General features: G+C 37.1%; 2 protein-coding genes across 8 annotated transcripts in view; one reads left to right on the forward strand and one right to left on the reverse strand.

The window, feature by feature from the left end:
- LOC108118129 (cAMP-specific 3',5'-cyclic phosphodiesterase) overlaps positions 1-17,282 on the forward strand; it is a 109,643-nt gene that overhangs the window by 71,822 nt on the left and 20,539 nt on the right. For 4 of the 7 annotated variants that reach the window (XM_017230690.2, XM_041818415.1, XM_041818414.1 and 1 more), the window contains one exon: positions 15,749-15,925. In XM_017230690.2, the coding sequence (XP_017086179.1) occupies positions 15,749-15,925 (177 nt within the window). Of the gene's footprint in view, positions 1-7,796; positions 8,942-15,748; positions 15,926-17,282 lie in introns of all 7 variants that reach the window. The other 3 variants (XM_017230682.2, XM_041818416.1, XM_017230684.2) reach the window with 1 other exon arrangement.
- On the reverse strand, positions 8,970-10,875 carry LOC108118131 (katanin p60 ATPase-containing subunit A-like 2). Its single transcript, XM_017230691.1, has one exon. It carries the CDS (start codon positions 10,516-10,518, stop codon positions 9,070-9,072), a length of 1,449 nt encoding a protein of 482 aa, XP_017086180.1. The 5' UTR covers positions 10,519-10,875; the 3' UTR covers positions 8,970-9,069.

Here is a 17,282-nt window from a genome sequence, read left to right on the forward strand (position 1 = left end):
TCGCTTTAACAACAGCCAAGTGTGAAAAATCAAGTTGAACAAAAAAAGTACTTTAGACCAGTTTTTTTTGTCTTCCTTTTGCCTGAAAACGCTGCTAACTCTAGTAAAATTCAAACATTATGATATGTTTAGATATATATGTTATTTGTAATAATTTCTTAAAAATTATTCAACAACAATTTTTTACCTAAATTAACCTGAGTTACATATTTTGTAAGACAATTTGCTGGGATTGTTAGTAGTTTACATACTCAAGAAAGTTAGGCTAGAAAAATTATTTCATTATCGTACTTAAGATAATCATCTGATACTAAAGATAAAGTCACCTTTAAACAAGAATATATTTAAATCTGCCTCTTAGACCTCTCACAATGTTAGTTTAGTTTTCTATATATAATACAGTGCTTTTGCCTCTTTGGACAAAAAGTAACACCTTTTGGTCTTGATGAAATTAAAGGAAATTTCACTGATGGAACACTCCACTCGCGCGCACACACACACACACACACACACGTTGAGTGTGTACACCTAATACACACCTGACTTTTAGAAAACCCGCCTTTTTTAGACCCTCCAGAACTCCTGGCTTTTGTATATATATATATATATAAGCATACTTTTAGGCAGCATTTTCACTGTCACATTTAATTGAGTTTCCCTTGGCTGGCGCTAAAAGCAACGTCATTTACGGCACCCTCACCCACGTAACGAACAGATGAACATTTTTAAGATGCCTCAGATGCGGCTCCTCTGTCCTCCAGTTTCTCACCCACCTCTTTCAGTCCATTTCCCTCATTGTACTCGTTGGCATCATTTAATTGTCAAAAGACTTCTTCCTTTTTTTTTCCTTCTTCTTTATTTTTCTTTTTTTTTTTTTTAACACGGGTAAGAGGTGGCCAAAAAAGGGGGGGTGTTATATTTGCTGCGAGTCAAGCAATGACTGTTACGATGCTTAAAAAGAAAAAAACTACTAACAAATTCAGATGTCTGTCCACATTCTTTTGAGTAAAATAACAAGAGTCTAACATTGAAGAATGAATTAGGAATACCCTGGAATATCTTCTTATATCAGGCAACATATGAAAATATGAACTTTAGCAATATCAGAAAGAGAAAAATAATGCATAATTTTAAAGCTTAAATTGACAAAATGTCTTGAAAAATTGTTGTACTCTTTGTAAGAATATTAAAATATAGCTATCTGGCGTGGTGGACTTCTCACAGTAAAAGCAAAAAAAAAAGCAAGGAATCCAAGAAATGTGCGAGAAGTCCGCTTTGACGTCATCAGTTTGCCATTCAATTTGCAGCTACAAAGGAAAGTACGACTTATAAAACAAGATGAAAGGCAATCGATGATGGGTAAAAGTGGTCTGGGTTAGCTCGTAATTTTATTGAGTTTCGTATTTAGCTTTAATGTAATAAATTTCACAGAAACTTTCTCGGCCTCCGGCTAAATCAGCTTAAAAGTAGGCAACACAATTTTCCAGGCCAAACTAAAGCACATACACACTTGTCCACTGCTAACCCGATTTGCCAACACTTTTAGTCTTAATTATATTTCTACATAATTTAATTGCAATCTCTTCTGCTGCTTTTTTTTTTTAGTATGTGTACATGATGACTGTGTATGTGTGTGTGTGTGTGTGTGGTAGTGTTTTAGTGTGCATGTATTTTCCTTAAAGTGCACAAAAACATTTTTCGTGAATTATGCAAGGGAACGGGGTGAAAAGGGGACGTTTAGGTTATGTGTGCGGGCAAGTGGGGCGTGGCAAGTGGGTTAAGTGTGTTAACTAAAAATTCATGGCAAACATTGAGGGAAAGTGAAAACTACAGCAAAAACTGTATGACAATAAATTTCATGGCATTTTGACCTTATTTTTACTGATTAATTAATTACTTATGTTAATGAGCATTTAATAACATTGAAATACCTAATGAATTATTAATATGATAAACGAAAAATTCCATAGGAGTCTCATGTGATTTGATATGTGTCTAAAGGTATACAGAAAAAACTATTTCAAGAATCATCAGAAATGTAATTTTGAGTATTTCTCACTTTTAGTTTTGAGTAATATCAGTGAGAGAAGTGGCTCAACGAGTTATTACATTACGATTTTTGACTATTTCTTAGTCAGGAGCAAAATAGTTAGTTAGGGGCAAAATAACTTAATTTTTAGGAAAAAATCAGGATAATCGAAATTTTGCATTTTTGATAATGAAAAAATTATTATTATTTTTGAAAAAACGTCGTGAGACTATCATGTGATCTTTTTCCTCAGTGCAGACCGATAGAGAGAGCTGGCATTTTGGCACACATATGCAAATTGCAACGCTATTAACAACCACTATGCCTTTGCCACTGAGTATGTGTGTGTGTGTGTGTGTGCATGTGGATGTGTAGTCAATACGTTTTGACACTAATTTGGTCAGCATTTGCATTGAGACCTATTGAAAATGGCATTCGCCAAAGGCCATCGTCAACATCATCGATTCCATCATCAGCATATCGGCATTATCATGATTTGCATTTCCATTTCCAATCACCTTTTCCCCGATTCCCTTGATCTGAATCAGAATCTGAATCCATATCTATCCTGTCCAACACAAAAGCCTCAAATTGCAGCTGGGGCCAACAATCTGACACATCGAACGGGGGGCGCGGGGGACAGGAATTCGAACAGGAAATGGTGAAGTCTACGGTGGCCATTGGAAGGGCTTAAGGATTTGAAAGGGAAACGGAGCATCAGAGGAAGCGAGAGACCTTCAGTCTTGGCTATTCTGAGGTTTGTTAGCTTGCCAAAAAGGCAACGCTTCAAGTACTTAAATACGGACAGTGAAAGAAACTTATGGAAATATCGAAAATTGTAATTATTGAATTGAAAGTTATTATCATTTCTATATGTTTTAAAGGTATTTCAAATTATTAAGTAATGAATATGTTAAATAACAAAAGAAATACATAAACAAAGTAACCAAAACGTATGGCCCAAAAGTGTTCCAAAAAACATGAACTCATTAGACCAAAACATGTGATATTTGTATTTATTGCTTCCATTTCATGTTAGGTATTTTTGCTTTTCAACTATATCTACTTTTTTTTTGTCACTTCATTGCATTAAAAATTCTTAGTTTAATTCAATATCGTTGCAAATTTTTTCGGACTGCAATTGTAAGCGAATGTATGAAGGGAGTCCCTTGGGCCTATTTGGAAATGGTTTATTCCGCCCAACCTTTCCCTCCTCTTTCTTGTTTGTTCGAAAAATTCTTTGTATGAGGCTGTGAGAAAACATCTCATGTGAAATGTGCGTAATGAATACAATCCCTGCAATTTTTTGAAAAGAGTGAAAGAGGGAGTGTGTGCCTGCATGAAATTGTAATATTTCGCAAGCAAATCCGAAACGCAATCATTGAAGTTTGAAGGTTTTCACCCTAAAGGCACATTAAGCATACGCAGCGTTGCCGAATAGCTCTTCTCACCCTGATTTTAAATGCTTTGCCAAATATTTTATCCATTATGCCATGCATTTTCCCTGCCTGCCCTTCATGCCCCACCCACCCTCCCTTCTCCTCTTGGAAACTATGCGAATATTTTGAAAGATGTTTTGCATTAAATGGGGTAGCATTATTTATGACGTCGCTGGCAGCGGATATTAGGGCTGATGATAATGATGATTGCGATGGCGATTATGATTACGTCGCTTCAGCGCAGCGCTGATGATGTTGTTAATGGAAGGCACCACTACACTTCACTTCTACACACACACACACGCACACACACACAGACACTTTAAAGTGCCACGTAGTTTGAACTAAATTTTGAATGATGGATGCTGGTTTATGGGGTTTTAAGTAGTAGCTTAAGGGTTTCACGCCGGGTTCAAGTAGTAGAGTGTAACTTTTAAGCTTTTAAGTAATTTTGAGTACATTTGATTTACTATTTTATACTCCACTTAAGTTGCAAACAAAATTTCTTTAAAAATCATTAAAGAAATTTGTTCAAATGCAGGCTACAACAGTATTTACTGGCCAAGAATATACTCGTATATTATTGTTTGTTCCAGTTTTCTGATTTACTTTTTTTTAAATTTTTTTTGCCTGTCTGCTGTCGATTTGGTCAGCTTTTTTCCTCTGTTTCCTCCTTTTTTGGCTTTGTTTCTATTCTGTGTGGTGACGCCGTGCAGTCTGAAAGTTTTTCTTGTTGTCTGACGGGATTCGTATTTCGATTTTGCTCTCTTTTTGCTTTTGTTTTTTTTTTCCTTCTTTTGGGGACAGTGGCAGCATTTTTATTAATGAAACACTGTCTCAACTGAACTCCCGGGGAGGGAGGAGAGAGGGCGAACAGAGAGTGAGACAGGCATGAGGGTGGCGCACACAAGTACAATGTATAAATATTATGTAAACACGCAAACAATGAAGTGATTTGTTGCTACTTAAATTTAGCCCATGAGAGGAAAGCAACAATAACAACAAGGAGGCAGTGGGCACAAAAAAAAGGGCGCAGGGTGATGCTGCACACACACACAGTTGCTGACAGGATTATAGGAATATTATTAAATGGAAAAGTTCTTTTTGGTTATGTTATACTTTTTGTCTTTCCGTTAAACTGGATAATTTATTTAATTTAGTTTAATTCTTCAAATTCTTCAAATTCTTCAAATTTGTATAGTTTTTATATGAGAAAAGAAAGTTCCTAAAAAATGTATTTTTAAGTTTGCTATTATATGATTCTCTGTTATACGCATCATTTTAATCTTTCGTTATAATATAGTTTATAATTAATAAATAATTATAATGTTTAATTTGTTTATAATGTTATGATAATTTTATCTAAACTATTGACCACAGCTGTACAAGTATGTGCCTAGCAAAAGTGGAATTAGTTGCAAAAAAAAAAAAAAAAAAAAAGAAACGGCAACAGAGAGCTGGAAAACAAAATTTTGAAAGGAAATATATGGTTGTGTGCCACTGGCAGTGTATTTGTTTGTGTTTATGTGTATGTGTGAACAGGCGCAGTCGCTGTGAAAGTAGCAAACAGGGCCCAAGGCATTCCTTGAAAAAAAAAAAATAAAAATCAAGAAGAGAAAGGGTGATGTTGGCTCGAAAGGAAAAAGCAGAGAAAGCACGGCCCTATTTCCAGCTTGTTTAGCAACACTTAGAAAAAGGGGGCGATAAGCCAGCCACAAGAGATGTGAAGATTGAGAAGGAATTTGGGTGAGAGGGGGTGAGTAGGGAGCGTGAGGCAGGGGAACTCTGAGAGCTAAGGATTCGAAGGTTATTGCAGTGCCACCTGTGACGCAGCCCCTTCACGGTAGGTGGCGCTGCAAAGGCAATTGGCAAATAGTAAAAAGAAATATGTAGCACTTAGAAATTACAAAATATGTACTGCTTATATAAACATTATATAAACAGCTTTTTAAATTATAATCTTCTCTTTCATATAAAAATTATATTTAACTTTGACACAAATATTTTATTACTAAAATCATTAAAAAAAAACAAATATATGACCAAAAGGCATAAGTTCCACATGAATACAAATATTATATTTCATTTTTTTACTCATAAATTACTTTTAAATTAGCCTCGATATCACATAATTTAGTTTGACTACAAATCCAAAAGAAAACATATTTTATTTGCTTAAAGTTTAAGCTCTCCACTGGAGACTCCAGCTAATTAAATGGAACTTTTTGCTGTATATCACCATTTGGCTAAGAATTATTTTCCCATCTTTCCTTGGACATCACAGTATACATGTATATATATATATATTCAAGTATATATAAATATATATATAGAAATGGATATAAGAAAAGCGTTTTTGCTGTGCTTAATTCACTTTAGATGCCACTTCTTACCCGGTTCTCGTTTCTGCTCTTCTTCGTGGCAAGTTTTCCTGGTCGCCATTTCTATTTTTTACCTCTCGTTTCTTCTTTTTTAATGCAATTTAAACAAATTAAAAAGTAGTGCGTGTGCTGAAGCGGGAGGGAGGAAAGGATAGGAGAATTGCCAGGGGTTTTCCTGCAACAGCTTCATCATCTTTTGCCTCCCTTATAATTTGTTACGCTTCCTGCCATCCTTGCCTTATGATAACTTTAATTAAATGCAATTGACTTGGTTTAAGATTTACCGCAAAATTCTTCGTTTTTTTCGGGTAAATAATAGTGAGGAAAATGGATTAAGTTGAAATGAGTGTTAATCTAATTTGCTTTCAAGAGTAACCTCTTATCGAAAAAGCAACTTGACATTTGCCGATTTTCCTCCTCAAACTGGCAGTATCCATAATTAATCGAATAATGATCCGAATACGGAATTTAATATCTCGTTGAGCTCGTAGTTTAATTTCCAACAAAATTTAGATGATGTTGCCTCTTACGAAAAATGTAAAAAATAGGCAAAAATGTAAAATTCCCAATGTCACCAAACGAATGGTGAGGAAAGTTAGTTTCGGTCGTTAGCTTTACCAAACAGTCCTTCTTTAAGCTGTGCGTCGTAACATATAGACCCTTAAAAATGATTTCATTTTCTGACAGAAAAAATCTGTAATCCAGATTTTGGCTCTAAATTAGAATCAAAATTCTTTCCCCAACAAAGACAAAAAAATTTCCGAATATAGAATGTCATACTGGCTACTTAAAAGTAGTTAGTTTAGGTCAACAGCGCAGGGTTGTGCTGAATGATGGCGGAGATATATAGAGATAGTAGTAAGGATCATCATCAGTTCGTGTAAGCCGCTCAAGCAACTACAACAGCAACAACAACAACAATCATCTCCTCTGAGGGTCCTTAATGCCCCCCTCGTTGTTGTTGTTGTTGTTATTGCTGTTATCGCGTATGCTTCTCTATACAACTTGGACAATTTTTGTTGTCTTCTTAACAAGGCAAAAGAGAAAAAAATAGGAAAAGAGAAGAAAAAAAACGGGAAAAGGGAACCTTAACAAATGCTTCTTAAGAGGCAAAATATAGAAAAAGAAACGTTGCCCTGCACTTAGAGTCCTTTATTCGCCATATCCTATATCCCGATGTGTGCATGTGTGTGTGCAATAATTGTGCATTGATTATCATAATATTCTCGGTGCGCCATCAAAATTGCGCATAAAAATCACTCGCAGCAAGATAGACAAGCGTCCGTCCATCCAGCAGTTTATCCATCAGTTTATTCCCTCAGTTTGTTTGTCAGTCGGTTGGAACGGAAACTCGCACATATATATGTGGCAAACAGATAAACAAAAAGCAAATGAAGCGTGGATCAGGAAATAGCAAACACACAGAGAGTGGAAAATGTATTTGCAGTGGGTTTAAATGTGTTTACCAACCAGTGACTGTTCTTCACTGTGACTTGGCAAAACCAAAAAGAAAATTACGATTTTTTAAGTGATTTTGAGTTTCTTTCATGAATAAAACATAATATTTAAGACTGCATCAGTGTACATTTTGTAAAGTCCTTGTTTGCAACTATAACTAGGCAAAGATTTACTTACCTAACAGATAACTAGTGTGTGTGCTTTCTTTTCAATATGTTTTTTGTTAATATAAAGTAATTTTATAATTATCGTAAATATTTTTGACGAACCATAAGTTTTTACTACAAAACTACAGTCAGGAAATGTGACTCTCGTGCTGTCATTTTCCCACAATTTCCCGGACTGCCAGCACTGACCGTTGATCCATCATTCGGGCCACGTGCCTGTCAACTGCAGCCCCCTTATTTTTCTTCTTCACCTTCTGCCATCAGAACTTCCGATTCCGTTCTCCCATCTCATCTCGCTATCTCTTCTCTTTCCGAAAAATAGAAAACCCAAACGAACTGAAAATAACGAAATTGAACTAATTAAAATGATGAGGCAGTGCAGATATTAAATCGACAAAAGTAAAAATAGAAAATTTTAGATAAACTTAAAACGACAAGGGCAAAAGAAAAATGTCAAAGGATGTGCGTGTAATTTTCTAGAGGACCAAAGATTCTCTAGAGAAAGCAATAGAGATTTAGTGGCAAGATGATAGCCACGCTGTTCATCATCTTTGCATTCATTCGGGCATTTCCCTGGAGCAGAAAACGAGGTCGACCCGCCTTGGCCTTAACCCTGATGCCAGAGAACGGAGATGATAATCGGGGAAGAGATCAGGAGCAAAAGGGTGAGAATAACAATCGGCCGAGACCATCGATATCGCTTGGAAACAACGGTGATGAGGGTATGACGCCTAGGACACGTCGAAAATCCTCAAAATTCCACGAGGTCACCTTTAGTGGAAGTGTTGGTGGTGGCGACAGCGATGGCGGTGGAGGTGGTGAGGTCACTAATGGTGGTGGCGGCAGTGCTCTGGAAATAAGTCCCAACAAACGTCACTCCCTGAGCACCACCAGCAACTCCAGTTCAGCACCATATCGTTATCTGAGTGGAAGCAGTAGATCTCGGGGTTCTCGTGGAGATTGCCACGAGTACTATCAACTGCAGCAACAATCATCGTCCCTATCGAATGGTGGTAATCGTGGTAACCGGGCACTTAGTCAGAGAAGTGATACCATGGCCACGGAGGCGGAGGGTGAGGATTTCGAAGTGGATCCCATGGATGAGGATGATGAAGATGAGACCTATGACAGAGAGACGGAAGAGTTCTATAGCAATATTCAAGATGCCACTGGTACGGGATCATCAAGTCGCAGCAAACGATCCTCACTCTTCTCTAGATCAGATAGTTCCGCCACCACCACATCGTCGAGCGGCGGAGGTACATTTACTGGCGGAAAACGACGATCAGCGGCTTCTATACTCTCCTCATCGATGTGTTCCGATTTGATGACCAGCGATCGAAGAAGTTCAACGGCCACGGAATATAGCATCAAATCGGTGACCACACAACGTAGGTCTAGTGGAAGGATACGGAGATATGTCTCACGGATGACCATCGCCGGCGCCAGGAGACGCACAACGGGCAGGTAACAAAAATGGGAATTACTAAAAATATGATTTTTGTTTGTTAATATTTTATTAGATTTATTTATTATTTATTTATTTTTCTACAAAATATATATGTATTAAAACTTGAAAGCGGAATTTAGCGAGTTTAGGAGCCATTTTCCTGCTGCCATTGTTCGTGTTTGGCCAACAGTTTCTGGCCCAAAGGGCGCACCTGCCGGAAGGCCTTCTCCACATTGGCTTCGATGGCAGCCTGTGATTCTTTGGGTAAACCTGTAGATCTATCAGCCAGCTTTGTGGCACAACGTACGCGATGCATACTGATCTCCTTGCAGGCCAGTCGTATTTCATCGCCAGTAAACTGATCAGAGATCTCAACAAGCTGTTCCAATAGTCGGGCATTCAACGAGATACTACTGCCCAGAAGACGACTTATCAGACAACTTCTTTCCGCCGCGTTGGGCAATTGAACTAGTAATTTCTTTTCGAAACGTCGTAAAAAGGCCTCATCAATGTCCCAAGGTAAATTGGTGCTGGCCAAGACAAAAACCCCGTTTAAAGTGTGTTCCATGCCGTCTAAAAGTTGCAAAAGTTCGTTTTTAAAGCGCTTGGAACTCTCGTGATCTGTGGATCTATCCCGTTTTGAGGTCAAACTTTCGATTTCATCGAGAAAAATCACAGATGGAGCTCTCTTGGCTGCCATATGAAAGAGTACCCTTAGGATTTTTTCCGATTCTCCACGCCATTTGCTAACCATTATGCTGGCAGTTATATTAAAGAAGGTAACCAGACCCTGGGTCTCGGAATATAAGGCCTTAGCCAGAAAGGTTTTACCACTGCCAGGAGGTCCATGAAGCAGCAGCGATCTCCAGGGCTTCAAGCCATGTGCAAATAATTGTGGATATTCAATGGGCGTTAGCACGGCCTCTTTGATCAGTTCAATGGCTCGTTGATTACCACAAACATCTGACCATTTAAGTTTTATATTCTCCTGTAAAATAGAAGTCTTGACCAATTCAGCCAGAGATTGCCAGTCCATGGAGGAGAATAGAGCATCGTCGGCACCCAAATGACCATGTTCGATTTCATAACCATTCGAAGTTTCTTGGCCATTTGCATCGACAGCCGTTTCCATTTTTTTAATCTGCAATGGTTGTTCATTATTCAGAGCTGCCGTCGCTGCTCCCATACTGATATGCCAATTGGCCAATGATGCCTCTGTGGTTGGTGTTGTTTTGGCGTTCTTTGTTATATCCTTAACTACAGGTTTTTCCTGCCCCTTTCCAGACATCTCCACTTTGATTTTGGCGCCCACTTTCTTTAGGATCTTAGGGTATTTACCGAATTTTAAGTTGAAAAAGCTGGCATACTCTAGGTACATGGCATCCAGATCGATATTGTCGCACAATTCGTATTCTTCGGAGAGATGTCCTTCAGTTTTCAAGGATTCGGCGCTAGAATAGTATCCATTCTCCACCAGATATCGATGCATTAGGTAGAGAATATTGCGACGGCGTGTACTAAAATTTCTAACATCCTCACAAAGAACTTGTGCAGTTGCCTTTGCTGTCACTCCATATTTTCCTTGGGTTTTCATTTTCAGATTTCCTGGAAAATCACTATTTAAGCGAGGGACGTTTTCTCGACTGTTTTCGAAATGCCTAGAATTGTTTGTTGTCAACTATCTGACGTAGTTCTACTGGCAGTCTGAATTTATTTTCAATTGTTTGCTACCCAAAAAGCAAGAAACAAGGAGGTTGTCATAACGAACAGCAAGGGTTGCCATGTTACATGCATTTCAACATTTACCCAGGCAACCGCAGGAAATAGAAAGAGCAGAAGGGAAGGAATGTTGAATAACTAGACGGATAGAGATTTTCATATCTGTCTTGTTGTATGCTAATTAAAAATGCCAAGAAAAGCAAAGAAAACCCCTAAAGACTGTTACTAGAAAAGATTAAAAGATTTAAAATTGTAAAAACACAAAAGCAAAGAATTTTTAAGTTGTTTGAAACTTGAAATATATTTACTTTTTTTTGTATTATATTTATAAAACCTATCATTGTAGTTTATTTTTCACTGTGTACTTGTAATGTTTACCCAACAAATCCTGAACTAACCCAATTCCCTGGCACGCAAATTGCCGGATCAGTTGGCCTCAATTGAGTCCTCTCAATTGGTTAGTGCACTTAATTGTTCTTTGTGCATTTTCCCTTTTTGCATCCCCTGCGTAGTGCTGGGTTTCCATCGGTTTTTCATCTGCATTTTCTCCCTTGCTTCTCTACCGAAAATTGTTGCCAAGAGCCTGGGCGACATGCTCAATTTGGCGAGAGATGACGGCGGCGCCAGATGGTTAATCAAATGCACGATGCAATGAAATGAAAATCAACGGATCCTTTCCGAAAACATACATACACGCGTACGAGCCACGCCTACTCAGGTGAAATTATTCAACATGCACATGCAACATCCGCCAACGCCCGCTTTTCCCATTTTCCAGCCCAGCTATCCATCCATTTTACCTTGCCTTTAAAAAGCATTAACTCACGGCAAAAAATCAGAAATATCGGTTTAATAATAAAATAGTTTGAGAGGTAAATAATTTTAAAGTTCAATATTTATTTTTTCTCTGTTTTGTTTCGATTTTTAAGACAATTGTAAAAGTTTGATTGAAATCTTTTACAGATTCACGTTATAAAAAAGATATAAAAATATATTTTTTACAAATTTTTGATTTAGATATTTCAAGGAAATTCCATTATTTTCACACTTTTTCTCTTTTGCAAAGTGTGGGTATTGTGCCCATTTTATTTTGCCTCGAAATTTTAATCTGTTTTTTTTTTTCGCCCCTCCCCCGCTTCCATCTTCCATCATCGTCCAACCAACCAACCAACCAACCAACCTCCATGGCAGTCAGTCTCAGGCTTTTGTTAACGGCCTTGTGACAGTTTTTCTTTCCCCTCAGTAAGCCACCCCCACTGCAATACACCCATCGACCACCACAGCCCCCCACATCTTTTTTGGCACCCACAGTTGCAATCGGTTGTTCTGTCTCCTTCACCAGCATTTTTCTTTCGTTTCTGCACTTTTCTTTGGTTTTGGGAATTTTGGTTTATATTTTCCTTGAGTTATTTTTTTTTTTTTTTTTTTTTTTTTTTGGTTTCTATTTGCACCCAAGGTTTTTCAACTAGCGGTATTTGTTTGCATCTAATGTGGGAGTGAGAGGCCACTTAACACTTGCCCTCGTATGGGAGTGCATGTGTAAGAGGAATCCTTTAAGACGCGGCTGTATGTATGTGTGATTGAAAAGAAAGGGGCTTAACAGCAAATAGTATGGGTTAGGGATTAATAAAGCCACTAAATGTTAAGTAAAAAGATAAACCAAATGGTTAATAAAATAAAAAATAATAAGTACATTAATAAGAAATCATAAATTCTAATAATTAAGTTCTTCAACTAATAAACATAACAACATAATAATTAAAGCTAAAAAATTCTGGCCGGTTTCAGCATGAAAAACTGTGTTTAAAGTCTGGTTGAAAATACCTTTAGATCCATTCTCCCTAGTTCCCAGTTCTGCCTTTGCTTTCCCGGGGATTTTCACGATATGTCAAAGGACTCTCACAGACACCCTTTGAGTGAGTATTTGTAGCTGCGAGTTTAACAAACTAATTAAGTTGGCGCTGGGCGTTGAGCTTAGCGCTCGCTCTTTTTTTTTTAGGCAAAAAAGGGGCAACCTTTTGTCTAGGACAAACATTCACGATACACACACAGACACACACAAATATATATATATATATGTGTACCCAAAACACAAACACACACAAGTACAGACGACTGCCATAATAATACACACTCACACCCACACAATCAGCATGCGTCGTTCATTTATTTGCACATATAATTAGGCACATCAAGAGCTGCCGTCGGGCACACTTCCGTTTCTCCCGACTTCTCCATCCACACTCACTTCCTATTCGTCCTTCTCCCTCTTTAGCTTTTCTCAGTCCCCTTTTTCTCCTGGCACTCCCCACTTTCTTCAGGCAAAAAAAAAAAAAAAACAATGCCAATCTTCTGCCAACCAGCTACTTTCGCCTTCATCCGGCTTCAATGCGACTGTGTGGCTTAAAGCACGTCACGGCTTAAGCGAAGGAAAACCCACTATATCACCCATCCCTACAAGAAAAACCAGCCAACAGCACCACCACCTCCCCCTCACTTGTGTATAATTGTGTTTGAGGGCGCCTGCAAGTATGGAACTAGAAACAAAGAAAGTCAGGGAGTTCAAAAGCCGAAGATGGAAATACTCTAGCTTACCAGACCAGATTAGCTTAGCTAGTTGTCAATTGATAAAAAATGAAAATAAGTTTTTGCCTTTACAATTACTATTTTTGCCATAGCAAAGTTGTTGGCTTCGGCTTGATTGGAATGCTGAGTGTTATTCAAAAAGAAATTGTCAAAAAATGCATTTCTAATCTGACAGTTTTTTCGATAAAGGATAACTTTTATGATATGAAACACCCTTAGAAAATATCTTAGTTTTGCGAAAAATCCTAATTGTACTTTTAATCGACTTAATACTGGACAGTTATTTTCCATGTTGGCATTTCTTTTGCAGACCAGGCAAACCTTCTTTTTCACACGCAAAACAATTGTCTTGCTCGCTTATCTTTTGTTTCTATTCGGCCTTTCTTCACGCTTTCTCTTGCTTTTTGAATGGCTTGTCTGCGTTTTTTGTGCACTGCCTGTGACAGGACGCTTTATGAGCTTGAGTGTTGTTTTTAGTCCCCATGTTCAGTGATTTTTTTTTTTCCGAGTGTTACGACAGGTCCTTGGGATGTCAGGATAAGCAGGCGCCAAGTAGTATATACTTTGAAAAGAATGAATGCAGCATTTATGGCGCGAATGAATGAATCTGCGAGTGCATTACAAAGTAACTAAATAAATATTGGTTGAAGAAGGGCTTAAAAGGGCGGGAAAATGAGTAGATAAATGAAAGGCTTAAAATAAAAGTAGTATCTTCAAGTTAAATAAATATTCTCTTAATTTAAATTGTATAAGTTTTAAATTCTTTTTCTTTTTTTTTAATATTATTGCAAAGGTACACAAATATTTGATTTATTTTTAGATTTTCTATCACTTGATATATTCCAGAAAAGAAATATAAGAACGTAGTCATAGTGGCCATGAAGCAACAAACGTTGGAACAAAGCGTCCATCTGAAGCTTCCAAAATGAAAATATAGTGAAAATAGAGAGCCCAATTTGAGAACCAAACCAAACAAAGTAGAAATTTTCCTATTTCGCGTTCGCATTTGTTTTGACTGTGAAAAAAAACAAAAAAAAAAGCAACAATAAAGTGTGTTCATAACACCATTAAAAATACAAAAACTGAGCAAAAAGAAAAGCGGAAAAATGTATGCCCGAAAACTGAAATCGAGCTAAAAACAGTTTGTCGCCACCGCTGCTGTTGTGCCATAACTTTTGCGGAGAAGCGCCACAAAGTATGCCAGGGAAATGGCGACATTGTTGCTTACCGCCGCCACCACCACCTCCATCCTAGCACTTTCTCTCCTTAACCCCCCCAATCACACCAAAAAACAAAACAGTAGCAGTAGCAGCGCAACAACTTTGTGCCAAGTTTACTTAATGACCCCGGTATAAATTTTACTTAAAACATCATTTTTCTTTACGACTTTTCTCCAGCCTTGCGAGGAAAATGAGCGTTGTGGAGGTGTAGGTGTTTGGAAAAGCTACAAAATTGAAGGGGGGGGCTTGAGCTCAGCTGTTTGAAGCAAGAATGTTGCGGAAAAGTATCTTAGCCAAACGTTTCCATTCGAATTGATATTTTTCGATTACCAATTCGTCCGGTTTTCACTTAAGCTGTAACGAAATTGATGTTCCTTGTTTTACAGAAATTAAATAGCGTCTAGTTAATGAAACTGAAAATAAATCAATGAAAAAATGGATACACTACCTACTTAAATGGATTTTCTTTACCAGAAGTTTTTAGAACAAAGATGATTGCTACTATCCATGTGCTTTATTAATTAAATTATAATTCTATTTATTTTTATAAGTACATAATTATATAATTCAAATTGTTGTAGCTTAAACCAATTAGATAGATTTTCTAGACTTCCACGGGAGTTAGATATAAACTTATGCGTATGTATGCTTTATGTCAGATTAAATTGGCATGAATGAAAGTTGGAGCTTAAAGAAGCTTGATTATAAGTTTAAAGCAGCCACCTAGCGGCAAATTGAAGTGCGTCCTGTCAGCCAAGATGAGCTGGCAGTTTTATGGAAGTTTCTTTCTTTTGTTTTTGTTTTTGAACAACTCCCCCAAAAACTTTCCTTTCACATTTTTAAGCGTGGAGTGGAGTGACTTTTACTTTCACATTTTTTTCTATCTTTTTTTTTTTTTTTTTTTTTTTTTTTTATTTTGGTGAGGAGAAAGAGACTTGTTACTAGAATTCTGCCAGCCAGAAAACCTTTTTGCCACAGACAACCGAGTTGGGGGAGAAAAAAAATAAGGGAAGGGAAACACAAAAGATGACTAACGAAATGAAACTTTAAATGCGCCTTGTTAGGCGCGCTTCCGTTTCCGGTGGCATTGCCTTCATATTTAAGAATATTTTTCTCTCTAAAGTTGACATGTTATGGGTCTTTGAATATTTTTAAATTAGCTATCTATTTAAAAATATATTTATAATAAACTATTTGCTAGAACATTTACAAAAAAAATATATCCTTGATTTGCAAAAAAAAAAAATTTTCTTTAGAAAATTCTCACTAATTAAATTTTTGTAACTAATTTTATTTCAGTTTCGATGTAGAAAATGGCCAGGGCGCTCGATCACCGCTCGAGGGCGGCTCTCCCAGCGCCGGTTTGGTTCTACAGAATTTGCCGCAGCGTCGCGAATCATTTCTATATCGCTCCGATTCCGACTTTGAGATGTCGCCCAAGTCTATGTCCCGAAACTCAAGCATCGCTAGCGAAAGGTAAATTTCTAAATAAGTTTTTAAATGCACTTGAATTCCCCATTTCCCCCATTTACCATTAATTCTTTTACAATTTATATATATATGGTAAATAAGTTTTGAGTTTTAATTTTTAAACTAAGTTCTTACCTTTTGGTTTTATTTCTTTCGTAAATGCCAAACCATAAACATTAAATTGTACAATTTTCGGGGCTGAAATAATGATTATGCTGGGTATTTCCAACACCTTTTCCATGTTTGTGATTTCCCTTTACCCCCCAGAAAAGGTTTTGATTATGGTTTCTCGCTTTGTTGTGCCATTTTTGCGGTGGTACGACTACTTTAAGTACGTTAAATGTCGTTTTCTGTGGTGTTTATCTACACTATTACTGATACAATTTCTTTCTTTAACGATGTGTCTCCCTATCTCTTTCAAGGCTGACACTTTTCTGCACTTTTTGTTTGTTTTATCTTCTTTGCTTTATTTGGTCTTCACCTACACTATTAAATATAAATCTTTATATACATTTTCTCTATTTAATGTCTGTATTCTTCAAAGCTATTTCTTCGTTTTCTATTTTTCAAAACGTATGTTTTTCCTGTCTATTTTTTAAGGGGGTTTTCTTGGATAATTGCTTTTACTGTGTACATTTCCTGCTTTATTTGGTTTTTTTACCAACAATTTTAATGGCTCTGCTTCTACAATCACCATTCGGCTTCTGTAATTTTTCATAAACCTTTCATTTAAATACCTAAGTTTTTAGGTTGTATCTTTATTTAATTATTTTTCATTGTGTGTTTAAAGGATTTCTAAGTGTTTTCTCGTTATTACGCTTTAAGCAAACATAAACTTGGTCACAGATATTTGAACAATTTAGTAAGGCATATGGAGGGATCAGTGGTGCGTTGCTGACGAGGAGTGGTAGGGTGGAAATGGCTACTAGGTGGATCCAGCAAAATTCCAGACGCACACATGCGAAAAGTGCAACAACTTTGCTGGCATCTCTGGGGCATCAGAGTTTACCCTCCCACCATATTTTGCCAGCTTTTCCTCGACTTTCTCTTTGTCACTCTGTGGGATTTCTGTGACTTTTCCAGGGGGCTTACTAACCGTTTCCTCATTTTTCACCACCTATCCACCGACCCGCCTTTCGTTAAACTTCACAAAATATGCAAAGCCCTGCACTATGAAAAATGTAATTGTAACAAAATTAGGAATTCAAACACTTTTTTCAAATTGAATCTTATAAATAGATTTAAGACTAAATAATGTGCGTATTTTTTTTTTGTTTTTATTTTGAGGCTTAACTCTAAAGTTTTCTTTTAAGTTTCTCAACAAAGAATAAGTGTACTTTTATCATTACACTAAAATCTTTTA

This window comes from Drosophila eugracilis, unplaced genomic scaffold, assembly GCF_018153835.1.
Source record: "Drosophila eugracilis isolate 14026-0451.02 unplaced genomic scaffold, ASM1815383v1 contig_2161, whole genome shotgun sequence".
Taxonomy (NCBI): Eukaryota; Metazoa; Arthropoda; class Insecta; order Diptera; family Drosophilidae; genus Drosophila; species Drosophila eugracilis.

What these genes read in the sequence shown, in the direction of transcription:
- LOC108118131 (XM_017230691.1), bottom strand. Translation starts at nt 10,518, where the DNA reads ATGAAAACCCAAGGAAAATATGGAGTGACAGCAAAGGCAACTGCACAA.